This window comes from Plectropomus leopardus, chromosome 10, assembly GCF_026936395.1.
Source record: "Plectropomus leopardus strain MGB_pleo_1.0 chromosome 10, ASM2693639v1, whole genome shotgun sequence".
NCBI classification, from domain to species: domain Eukaryota; kingdom Metazoa; phylum Chordata; class Actinopteri; order Perciformes; family Serranidae; genus Plectropomus; species Plectropomus leopardus.
In genome coordinates, this window is record NC_142185.1 from 20,991,070 (window position 1) to 21,004,169 (window position 13,100).

A 13,100-nucleotide genomic window follows, 5' to 3' on the forward strand; every position below is an offset into this window, starting at 1 on the left:
ATTGTAATTCCTTGAGTGGACCTCATACACACAGTATGTAGATAATATCTATGCTGTGAGACCAGAAAATTACAGGGACAAGCCTGTCCCTTCTCAAGAGAATACTTTTATTTTAAGACGTCACATGTATAGACTGGATTATTTCTCATCACTCAACAATGAAAGTCTGCAAATTAATTCCATTATTAAATATTCTGTCAATTATAAATCATTTTTTGTGCAAAATGTCAGAAGACTGACTCTTTTAGCATTATTTGGTGATACACATTTGCTACTTTAATACAAATTGGGAAGCTCTGTTGGTAGAGCACGCACCCCATATACAGAGGCTATAAGTCCTCGTTGCAGTGGCCCTGGATTGGATTCTGACCAGCGACCCTTTGCTGCATGTCATCCCCATTTCCTGTCATTTCTCCATCTTTCCTATCTAATAATGGCCACAAATGCCCAAAAAAATCTTTAAAGAAAAGAAAAAGAAAGGATATAATAACAGCTACAGTGGACAAATGGGTTTGACCTCTGTATGTATCATAGCAGGTATAAAAATAAAAATAACGGGGTGCCCAGTGGCTCAGTTGGTAGAGCGGGCGCCCCGTGAACAGACGCTGTGTCCTTGTGGCAGCTGCCACAGGTTCGAGTCTAGCCTCGGCCCTTTGCTGCATGTCATGCCCTCTCTCTCCCCCTTTCACGCTATGTCTATCCTGTCCAATAAAGCCCCCAAAGGATATCCTTAGAAAAAAAAAATAATGTGACAAATTTATCTACTTCATTTTGCATCATGTGTCATCACGAAAATATTTTTAAACCTTAATGGAGTGTATCTGGCAGTTTTAAAACTGTGAACACTTTTGTCTCAGGGATGAGTCTGATGAGTGAGTCAATCAAACAGGCGTCAGGTTATTGTGCGCAGTGCGACAGGCTGGGGGCGAGAGCTTCGGGTTTCGGAAAGATCACTTTCTTCCTGAGTGTCAAAGCTGGTTGAGGCATCTGCTTCTTTTTACCGTGGCAATCAGTCTTCTGGCTAACATCTGAATTCACTTTGGTCAGGATGGACAGAAGGTCATGACCCCTGGAAAAAAAAGAATACTATGAGATACTGAACTAAAAAATTACAAAAAAAAATTATAATTTGTTAGTCTCCAACTTCAACCTAATACATATCGTTAAGGTTGGTAAAATTAGAGGTAGACGAAGAAAAGTGTCAATAACAATAAAAATACAAATAAAATCATTTTAGTATAGCAGTAGCAACAAAATGTACTTTAACTATCAAAAGTAAATGTGCCTTTACATTGCTGAATGGCCTCTGTCAGTGTACATTTTTATATTATTGGATTATTGTAATTTAAACTCAATGGTTGCTGTGGTGTTAATTTAAATTATTTTACACAGTGCTGGGTAGTCAAATCAATAAAAATTAATTGTATATTTTATTGTAAAATCAGTCAAATGGGTAAAGTAAGTAAAAAGTATGATATCTCCCACTAACGTAGTGGATTAGAGGTACAAAGGTAGTATAAAGTGTAAATACTCAACTAACAATTCTTTATTTTTTTTTTACATTTTGCTGATGCCATTCATTATTGTATGCATTACAGGTGTCAAATAGTCTATAACTGTAATACTTTGTATGTACTTTACCTCACTTTCAAAGATTTTTTGTGAGCTTTGTTAATGTTGCACATTGCTGTTATTATTATTATTATTATTATTATTATTATTATTATTATTATTATTATTATTATTTTGGGCTATAATAAACTTTGACTTGACAACTCAGGACCTTAAAGTTCTATTCAAATGGTACTCGTTTTTAGATTTAGATTTACTTTCCTCCACTGAAAAAAAAAAATCACATCATGCAACAAAAGGTGATATTTTGTTTCACTGACCTTGGCACCATATTGACAAGATTTTGGCACAACGACTGAATAAACCACGTGCCATTCTTCCTCTCTCTGTAAGAGACAAAAGAAGGAACGGTGGCCATTCCCAGCAGGAAATCTGCATCACATGGGATAGACTCGTTAGCTTTGACAGCATCGTTGCAAACATAACGAAGCGAAGGACCATCAGCCTCGATGGAGACAGCCGTCTGCTCACAGGTGCCCTGGCAGGCCTGGATGAAAAACAGCTTGGGTTTTTCTGCCAAAGAGGTGCACTTAAGTGCATTGACAGGTTCCTTCAGGTCCTTAATCTTGACTGTCTGGCCGTCCACACCATACACACTTCCCTCCTTGCCGTGGCTGAGAATGCAGCATACGAGACAGTCCATCTGACTATGGTTTCTCCTGCCGAGCTCACACATCAGGGACAGCATCTTCTCAGTCTTACAGTCTCTATGTACCTCTACCTCAAAGCCGAGCCATTTAAACACCTTGTGCAGACACTCTGGAAGACACACAGATGACTGTAAATAGAAACATGCATCAACATGCCAGAGCAGGAATGAGAAACATGCACCGGTTCATATTTTGAGATTTCCAAAAGTTAATTAGACACACCTTCATCATGCACTGTCCCCTCCCGCTTCTGGAGACCGTTTATGGAGTTAGTGAAGTTGTAGTTGTTTATTATCAAGCAGATACCTCTCTTTGCTGCAGTCATAGGATATGTTCCCAAATCCTACAGAGATAAATCAGAAACGCAGCACAGGATTCAGTGTAAAACTTTTATGTTGCCACAATTTACACATTCAAACAAGATATTACAGGTCCAGTATGTGGGATTTAGGGGGATATGTTGGCAGAAATGGAATATGATTAGTATGCTCTCTTTAGTATATAATCACCTGAAATAAGAATTTTTGTGTTTTCGTTACCTCAGAATGAGCAGTTTATATCTACATAAGGAGCAGGTCCTTGTTTGTGGACATCGCCATGTTTCTACAGTAGCCCGTAACTGACAAACTAAACACTGGCTCTAGATAGGGCCATTTGTGTTTTCTCATCAGCCACTAAAGTTAGCAGCATGGGAAAAACACAGACATGGCTCTGCTTTATTCAGTATTTTTAGCAGTTTAAGTCACCAGGTCCATTTGTTTTGGTGAGAAAGAGACCTCTGTGGGTAATTCAGCACCCAGGAAAAACCCCCTAAAGTAATCAGTGAAAAAAGGTGAGCACAGGCGCGAGGTTAGCCCATCTGCAAATAGTCAAACAAGGTAAGAGCAATGCTGATATGTAATATAAAACTGCTTCATTCTGTGGTTTTATCGGTTTAAATCGCCAAGAACATTTGTTTTGGAGAGGAAGAGACCTCTATTGGTAATTTGGTTCCTAGTAAGAACCTCGTGAACAACAAGCACAAAAGGAATTCTTACTGGGAGAAGTTTCAGCTGGTTGTAATCTGCAATCCTCACTGTCAGACGCCACTAAATCCCACATGAAATTGTAGAAGAAATAATAAAGCACACACCTCCACGTTTGTGTTTGTGATCTGCTTTTCAGGGGAGGCCTTGTTTTCTTGAGGCGGCATTTCCGAAACCTCGATACTCACTATGGGACAGATGATTGTAGGGTGGTAGGGCAATGATTTTCAGCAAAGATAAAAATAAACATTTATATAATAAAATAATTAAAAAGTTCAACATGTTGTTTTATTGATAGCTTAACACAGAAACTACTTACAACGACCTTTCAAGGAGGCATATCCACTTTCAGTGCTTAAACCCCCCATTGAATGTGACAGAGCCGTAAACTCATCTACACCATGACATACATTTGGAAAATCTAGGAAAAGACAAAAGAGAATTTGGGAGAAATTCAGCTGCTGCACTGCAATTAAAATGTTTAAATCGTGAGACAAACAACCTGATGCAAGACTCACCCACAGAGGTGTTGGAGGTATTCATGGAAGACTGTGTGCGACACAGAGGAAGTTTTCATTAAAAGGCACAAAGAAATGTCAGCGTTTATTTGTCATATAACTTCTAATACATGATTCTCACCTCAGCCAACGGTCTGAATTCATCTGAGAAGAGGGACATCAGGTTTATAATTCTCACCGAAATGATTAAAAACAAAACATAATGTTCAGTGTGAGCCAATGTGGCATTTTTATAGTAATAATTAGACATGAGACTTGAGAGTAGAAGAAAATTCAGATACCCAAAGTAAGTGTGGGTGCTCATTTCTGTCATTTGAAGGAAAAAAGTCCATCATCTAAGTTTTTTATTTGTTTTATAATTTTGTATTTCATAATTATGAGACACTAAATTATATTTATGAGGAAAAAAATACTTTATAATGACAAGAAAAGTAAGGTGGACCTAAAAATGTTTAAAGATACTGCTCATTTGAAGAAGAAATGTACACCTCACAGAGTGATTGCTTTCATACAAGCAAAGCACATTATGGAGTATTTATTTACCTATTTGAAATACAGATATACTGTAGAATCACTGTCTTTTTACCTGGCATTTCACATGAGGTAGTCCTCTCAGGATCTAAAGACTGGGGGGCCTGATAAACAACAAGAAGAAAAGGACATTGCAACAAGTGGCTTATGCAAAGAGAATAAAGTGTCAGTAAAATGTTGCGTGATGCTGCAGAGATGTGGTAATAGTATCAGGGTAGATACATGTCACTGAAACATACAGGGATTCAAAGGAACATACTTGATTTGGTTCAAAAGGATACGTCATAGCCCTTGGTCGACCCGTTTCTTCAGCGACAGGGCTGGTCTGAGTTACTGTGGATAAAAATGACACAAGGTAATCAATAGTAATGTGTGCAAATATCTGCAAATATAAGGAAGCGAAATATTAATCATACGAAGAATGAGAGATTAACTGTTACTGTAATCAAATGTGTGTGAACATGTACATTATTGGACGTTAATGGACATAAATCTTTTCACACACTGACACTCTGAAGTGAAGCTGGCGCAACATCGTGCAAAGAGTCTGTGTAGTGCGTAAAAACAACCTGCTCTGCACTGCAAACATGACGCATCACATCCTTCCCCATGTATCTCAGCTGTTTCCTGTGCTGCTGTCCTTACCTCACCACTCTGACTTCTGAAGTAAACTCTGAAAGTAAACCTGCTGTCTCCACGGTCTGCTTTTGGTTCCTCATCTCTGCATTTAGCGTTACAAGTAGAATGTGCATATACAGTTTTTCTGTAGCTTACCCTGCTGTGCTTTAAACTGGACAATCCTGTCTTGCAGCATGGGACACACTGCCTTAATTATGGTTTCTAGTAAGTTTAGATTAGTGTCACTGATGAGATCCATGTGCTCCATCTCCAGGAAGACCTCCAGTGTAGTCTGAAGAGTAAAGCAGATTTACAGTTACACTTTTTATCACCATGAGGTAATATGATGCATATTTTATAGCAGAAGCAGAATTCAAAATCAGACATAATTAACTTCAGAACTTATTTATTATTTCTGTGTGTGTGATAAATCAAACAAGTGACACTGTAGTACTATAAATTAAATATAATTTGGTTGCCCAAAACACCATCTAACTCATGGCTTTCAAACATCGATGCTCTGAAGATACACTTACAACATTTTCCTCCAGTTTTCTACGAGGCAGCTTTTTGACTAACAAGAACTTCACATCTTTCAAGTCGTCATCAGTAATCTCCTCAGATAGGTCGTACAGCAGCTTCCTGAAAAACATAAAAAGTAATTAAAAATGTTCAGTGTTGTCAAAGGAGGCTTTGTGCTTTACTGGACGTAGGTCACTGTAGTGTGTCACTATTCTGAGGTTATTGGATATATCTCTGCAGATGACACAAAGACTATAAGAGGAAAAAAGCATATTTTTTGTCAACATTGCAAAGCAGATTTAAAACAAAACTGTGAATGAAACTCAGCACGCAAAGCTGAACTTGCAAACTCATATTTAAGTTACAAGAACAAATTTTGGCTCTGCTTGTGGCTGTGAAATCAGGGCAAAACTTAATGCTTTTGTCTTAAATCTGTGTGTCTGTGATTTCTGCTTTGAATCTGTACTTACATGTTCACAGAAAATTTTGTGTAATGTCACTGTCGATGAAAGTTGTGCAAAAAACATCCTACAATTTGTTTCTGCAGAGACACATCTTTTCTACAGTCACACACTTTCTCATGCAAAATGAGTTCTTTACAAATTGTGATACACAACAGACAGAATTATTTGCATACATTGTTTCACAAGCTCAAAATTATTTGAATGTATTTCCAAAGGTTTCTCTGTGAACTAAATCATGCCTAATCATTTCCTTAAACAGTAAACTGTAGGCACTGCACCTGAAAGGAGAGATGAGGTTTGTGGTTGTAGATGCTTGGTCTGTGAGCTTGAGGTCACGAATCAAGGTGGGGCGTTGGATGCTGAGGAGAAGCTCAGTCAGCAGGTGTGGTCGCTCAGCAGAAAGGTGGTCTTGATGCGCCAGGCGAGAGAAGAGGTCACTGGCCGACTCCACCGAGGTCGGGCTTCGGCCCAGGAGGTCAGTGCAAAGAAATGCTAAAGCTTTCACCTCGTCCTTACCCAGGGCCCTCCCTACCTCTAACAGCAGCTTCTGGAAATCCATTCTGTGTGCTAAAAGAGGAATACAGGACAGATCCAACCACTGGTTTCATTATTATTTCCTGACAAGTAACAGTATAAAAAGCCTTGTCAGCTGTTCTTTCTGATCACTGATCACAGATATAAATGTTGTTAATACTGGATGGTATTTTTTGTGATTTGCTTTTAAGGACAGCTGGATTAGGTATCAGTGACAATGGAGCTAATCTATTCAAAAAAATTCTACGTTTATCTCTGACCAGTCATGACATAGTATGTAATGCTTCAGCAGCACATCGTTAGAGCACATCATGTTCACATATTATGTAGCTGCATTATTTTATACTGGATTTTTATTTTGTGCTCATGCCTTTGAACAATTTGTTGTTTCATTTAAAAGGAATACACTGCATCAATACCCATGTATCACAACACCCCTTTTTGTAACTAGGGATGTAATGGTACATTGATCTGGACTGATAAATCGATTAAAAAATGAGTAATCCAAAGTTAATGATGCAAAGTGAAAACATCCATATATATCCTATTTTTTTAAGATTTCTAAGTGCTATAAACAGTGCTGGCAGTTAAGTTAAAAAGTTCGTCTGCAAGAAAATAAACCTCACGAAAAGAAGGAGACGTGTCTTACCTCCAACTATAACACAACAGGTTGACACATGATCATATTAACACGTACAGCTACACCACAGTCACTAAACAACATCGACAAACTTTGATTTGGTTTTCAGCTCTATTTAAGCAGTAAAAAAAACATTTATCCACTCTAAAAACGTGTTGCGCAGTGTTGTTACCTGTGTGAAGTTTTCAGCAGGTCTGACCGAACAGCATATTAGTCGTCCTCTTCAACATATTAAAGTGCCGCTGGTGATTGGAAATCACTGATAAACATACGACTATAAACAGTAGCCTATATTTATTTAGGTCTTATTTCTGTCTTTACACGAACTTAACGAGGACGTAGTAGTTCGGACGCAGTATTTTTAAAAACAAGTCTTCAGAAGCAGGAAGCACAAATCGAAAGTAAAAAGAGAGAACGTGCGCGGCCTGACGTGATCCCAAATCAGTCACAGAGCTCCTATTGGCTCTTTTTGTTATCTGAGACGTGACTGTGTGGCAGACGTGCCCTGATTTGAATTTCACCCCATGAAGTGGAGTTCCATGCTTCCTGACAAGGAGCCTTGACTGGACTTTGACACCAGCAACAAGCACAGATACAGTCAGCATGTCATAAAAACAGCTTATTAGCTCAAATTAGTCTATTTTGCTAATTTAACCTATATCTATATCATGACAAAATGTGTATTATGTTAGTTTTGCCATTTATTTATTATTCATTTACTTACTTACTTACTTACTTATCGATAGATTAGCCTATTTGATCATTTATTTAGTTTTTACTCATTTATTTATTTATGTATTTATTTTAGAACATGCGCTGTCTCATAGTATTATGGATATTCAAGGATAGGCTATACAACTTGCAGCCATGATGCATAAATTTATTATACTTAAAAACGACCATGTAGTCCTACATCATCACATAGCCTAAAACATTACTTTGATTGGGACATATAATATAGCAGCATATAAAAACAAAATACAACAACAAAAAAAACTACGAAAAGCACATCAAACATAGTTCAAATGTGTAATACTATTTTGAATTGCTGTGTATTAAACTGCAGGCAGCAATAATAATAATAATAATAATAATAATAATAATAATTTGTGCACTATCACCAGTAACTCTCGGCGAAAGTGTAAAACTTTTAACAAACTTTTAAAAATAGATAATTTTGTATATAAAGTGATGACACACTTCAAGGTGCCCCTTATTTTTTTATTTTATTTTTTTTATCAGGACACCTTATGCCTTGTAAAGTGTGTCAACAAAACCCACCTGACATGATATTATAGTGAAATATTATAGTTTTTCAGTGGGGAAGAAAACATTAAATAAACCTGTAAATAATACGAATTATTAGTGGTAGTGTGTGCTTGATTTGGGTTTGGTCTTCAGGGTCTTGAAGTGTCCTCTGCGTCTCACTCTAACACTGAGCCACGCCCGTGAGTTTGCTCCTGAGCTGTTGAATCTGAAGGACTCTATAGAGGAAACACACACACACAAACACACACGCACGCACACACACACACAACCACTTTGATGAGGTGTATATTTTGAGTGATTCAAGACTACCATGAGAGGTGAATAAAGCACCCAGATCTTGTACTTTATTAAAAAGTAGACTTCTCTCTTACAAGCATTACTTTTTTTTTAACTAAATGTAGTGATTATGCAGTGACCCATTTCAGAATAATGTGTATTATTTTTTTGGATTACAATTATTTATCCATTAATATGCAACCCACACAATTTAAGTGTTGCAGCTGGTAACGGTGAATTTTAACTACTTTAAGTTTATTATAATTATAAATATATTTTTCTTTTCTATTTTTCAAACAATCCTTTCCGTTTTTGTTTTTTTGTTGTTTTTTTTCAAACAAATTGTTTGGTAACATTTCTTGCAATTTGGTTATTTTGTTTTATTCGGGTTTTCAGAAGAAATAAGACAAATTTTTTAATTTACTAATTTGATTTTGTACTATTCATCTGACTATGTAAAGCTAGCAACTTAAGTTTAGTCAGTGGGTTTTTTCGAATGGTTTTTAGGTTGGACGCCTGAAATAAGGTCTGTAGTTCACATGAGTTTAAGAGACTTTCACAGTTTGTTCTATGCCATAAAATACAAGAGTAATACCGCATTTGTGAATTTTAAAGCTTTTATGTGTCTTAAAAAGGCAGTTGCTCACATGGACTATACGAGACTGCAGAGGGTTATCACACTGAACACAGCTTTAAGCCTCATTGTGGCGGCAATGTTAAAGCATGCAACCGTGGTGTGGTTTGTTTATAGCCTGTTATTAGCTTTTTACTTCTGGTGATTACATTTGGGCTTTAGAAATGATAAAGGTGCACTGTAAAATCTTACAAGTTGATCTCGAACTTAAAATAATCTAGGAAACTAATTGCCTTGAAAAAGTAAAATTAATACAACTAATTATTTCATCCGTGTTTACTTTATGTTTAATTGTTTACTTTGTATTTTATTAATTTTGTGAAGTTGTTGCAATATAAAAATGACAACTGAAATTACTTGGCTCTTTCTAAGTTTTAGCAACTTCAGTAAACTAAGTTAATCTGACTTAACTTGACCATAACAGAGAGGATTTAGCCAATGATGAAGTTACAAGATCTGTTTTATTAACATGTTTAAAGAAAGCATGAAGATGGCTGTTTGCAATCAGCAGAATGTAGATATATGGCACAGTAAACTTGGTTTACTGGAGTTGCTAAAACTTTGAAAATTAAGTAAATGTGACTACATTTTAAGTAAACTTAAAAATTAGATGTAAAGTAAACACAAATTAAGACTAAAAATTATATTTACTTACATTTTTCAAAGCAACTGGTTTCCTAGAGTTTTTATGTAAAATCAACTTGTCAGTTTTTACAGTGTGGTGTTCATTTATTAAGATTATCTTGTAACAAAAGGTGTAAGTATCAAACTTTCATTTTCTACAGAAATTCAAAATCCAATGGAAAAATCGTATTGACTGGCCAGAAAGCATCATCCCTGGGGCACTCTATTGTGGTCATATTTAAAGATATTGAACATTTGCAAATTATTGTCAATCAGCAGCTTCAGTACAAAAGAATCTGTATCAGACTTCTGTGTTAATCAATACTGTTGGACCCTTTTTGCTAAGGCACTGCCCAAACCTTTTATATGTAAATGGTTTGTAAGGCACCTGCTTCCTCAATAGATTCCACTTTAGTTGGTGTAATGATACCAGCATTAATGCATAGGAGTGGAAATGTCTGTAAAATGCACATGTAATGACAGTGAGTAGACTGAGTCAGTGAAGAGAAACAGAGACATTACTGAAACTTCACTTATTTTTCTGAAGACGTCTCAGGCTGATGATCATTTGTTTTACAAAAATTAGTGAATGCCTTCAACATGATGTGCGTCTTTATTCTAAAATAAAGGGACAATTTGGAGATGTTATGTATAGGTTATTATGCATGGTTTGCTTTAAACTACTTTATGTACTGCTGAGTGGCTCCAGCTATTTTAATGCATCATAATTTATTAGGTGATTTATTTTGTATTAATATTCTGGACCATGTATCTTAAAATGTCACATAAATGTAATGTAGTAGAAGTATATCTGTTTTTAATCATTTTGAGGGTGTTTTTTTCTTTTCTATTATTTTAACTTTGGAGATATTTTTTCTCTATTTATTATTATCATTATTTTGTAATTTTGAGTGTTTTAGATTTGCTTTTGTCAAATGTTTTTTTCTGCATTGGGTACTTTTAATACTTTCAGTAGCCTACATTTTCCTGATCATACTTACTTTTACTTAAGTGCTATTTTCAATGCAGGACTTTAACTTGTTACAGTATGAGTATTTTCACAGGGTAGTATTAGTACTTTTACTGAAGTAAAAGTCTGATCTGAATACTTCTTCCACCACTGCTCCGAACATTAAGATGAATATCATGACCACTTACTGTCAGTGATGAGGGAGTGCACAGCGGTGACATGTCTCCGCCCCAGGCCGTGACTCCTGGACAGCACGCAGTCCAGATAGAGGTCCCAGAAGACCCGGGCCAGGTCCCAGAACAGCGCCGTGTGCTTGCTGTTGTCTGACGCCCTGAGGAACACCATCAGGTCCCAGAAGGCGGGCACCGTGTCAGCGATCCTCGGAGAGCGCATCTCCAGCAGCAGAGCCGAGGAGGAGTCCCAGCACTGCGGATTGGACCGGTGGGCCGTCAGGGGGTCGACGTGAGCCGGCTTCTGGTCCTGCAGCTGCACGGCACTCATGCAGCTCAGCACAATCACTGTGGCCACAGGTATGTTCAGGAGCACCGGGAGCATCTACATAAGACGCAACACAGGACAGCTGATTTTATTGATTATCAGTTAGTTTACTGACAATATTGATTCAGCCATTTATTACATTTTTAATAAAATTAAAGATTAAAGACAAAAAACGAGTTGCATGATTAATATAGCTTTTTGAGTGTTTCAGTAACACCCAAAAACACAATTTTCTCTCAAATATAACCGTTAAGATCATGTGGAAGCTTAATGCATTACTCGATTTTGGAAACATATCAACACACCTATTCTGTCTATTAAACTTAGTAAAAACATAATTACAGGCTAATAATTCACCCTACAATCAACAGTTTTAACAACAAGTAGGCCTATTCTTTCCGCAAATCCAAATATGCAGATTAGTCCTACCATTAAACAAAAACAGAATATAGGATCGAATATAAATATAATTTTAAAAGTAGCCCAAAAAAAGAGCAGCAAAGACAAAAAAGTACTTACCACCAAAGCCGACCGACTAACAAGACTACTGTATAGTGCTGATTGTAGTTTGGTAAATATCTGTTGGGTCTAAATTGACGTCAGTGCCTCCCTCCCTCCTTCGCCAGTTGTGTTACTTGTTGTGTTGCCTATACTTGTGTGATTTTTATGTACAGTCTTAATTGTAGCCTTAATGTTAAGAACATTTTGCTGGCATTATCAATATTCCTATTGAGACTTTTCTTCTGTTATCTTGTTTGATTTTAATCACTGAGAAGCCCAAGTAATTTTTTTATTGTCTTTGTTGCATTATTTCCTAATTACTCATTAATTAATTTCCTGTGAATTTTGGGGAAAAGTAACTGCTGAATTTCTCTTTGACATGTTTACAAATTATTGTAATTAAATGAGAAATGCAAAGGTGTAAACTAACAGTGGGGTTGGAGGGAGGGCACAGAGAAAATGTTCCCCTTAATATTTAGGATATATGCATTTATCTCCCTTAATAAAAACATTAAAATTGCAGAGGAGTTTTAGTTTGACAAAAATGTAAAATATTTACCCTGTAAACTGATGCATAAAAAGCCACAAATTGGTGCATAAAAGAAAAACCCCAGAATGTTCTAGTGGAGGACCCCCAAACCTCCTCTTTCATATCTTCCCCTGCCCCAAATGTTGAAATAAAACCTACTTCAGTGTAAGATTCTAATTTGATTTTTATATTCACAATTAATTGAACATTTTCGGGTTGTCTGTTGACCATCCATCCGTCCCTCCCATTCCTGCATACATGATATCTCAAGAACATCTTGAGGGGATTTCTTCAAATTTGACACAAACATCCACTCAAGGATAAACTGATTAGATTTTGGTGGTCATAGATCAGTGGTCACTGTGACTTTGTCTGTCTCATTCTCGCAAACGTGACATATCAAAAACATCTTGAGGTAAAAGTTCAAATTTGGCACAAATCTTCACCAGGGCTCACAGATGAACTGATTAGACTTTGGTGGTCATAGGTCAAATGTCAAGGCCACTGTGACTTTGTCTCACTCTCGCAAATGTGATATATCAAAAACATCTTGAGGTAAAATTTCAAATTTGGCACAAATGTTCACCAGGGCTCACAGATGAACTGAGTAGACTTTGGTGGTTAAAGGTCATTCTGACCTTGCATCAGTCTCATTCTCATGAACA

At 36.7% G+C, this 13,100-nt stretch overlaps 2 protein-coding genes across 2 annotated transcripts; both read right to left on the reverse strand.

The window, feature by feature from the left end:
* Window positions 1-86: 86 nt before the first annotated feature.
* Window positions 87-7,538, reverse strand: casp10 (caspase 10, apoptosis-related cysteine peptidase). Its single transcript, XM_042495242.2, has 13 exons — window positions 7,307-7,538; window positions 6,239-6,527; window positions 5,511-5,616; window positions 5,131-5,266; window positions 4,616-4,689; window positions 4,412-4,460; window positions 3,947-3,969; window positions 3,826-3,856; window positions 3,627-3,728; window positions 3,415-3,494; window positions 2,505-2,625; window positions 1,893-2,391; window positions 87-1,069 (listed from the first exon to the last, which is right to left on the reverse strand). The coding sequence occupies exons 2-13, from the start codon at window positions 6,517-6,519 to the stop codon at window positions 898-900; spliced, it is 1,674 nt and encodes a 557-aa protein (XP_042351176.2). The 5' UTR covers window positions 6,520-6,527; window positions 7,307-7,538; the 3' UTR covers window positions 87-897.
* Window positions 7,539-8,111: 573 nt separating this feature from the next.
* LOC121949144 (protein FAM237A-like) lies at window positions 8,112-12,344 on the reverse strand. The gene is made up of 2 exons (XM_042494760.2): window positions 11,096-12,344; window positions 8,112-8,618 (listed from the first exon to the last, which is right to left on the reverse strand). Exons 1-2 carry the CDS (start codon window positions 11,460-11,462, stop codon window positions 8,497-8,499), a joined length of 489 nt encoding a protein of 162 aa, XP_042350694.2. The 5' UTR covers window positions 11,463-12,344; the 3' UTR covers window positions 8,112-8,496.
* Between the last annotated feature and the right edge of the window lie 756 nt (window positions 12,345-13,100).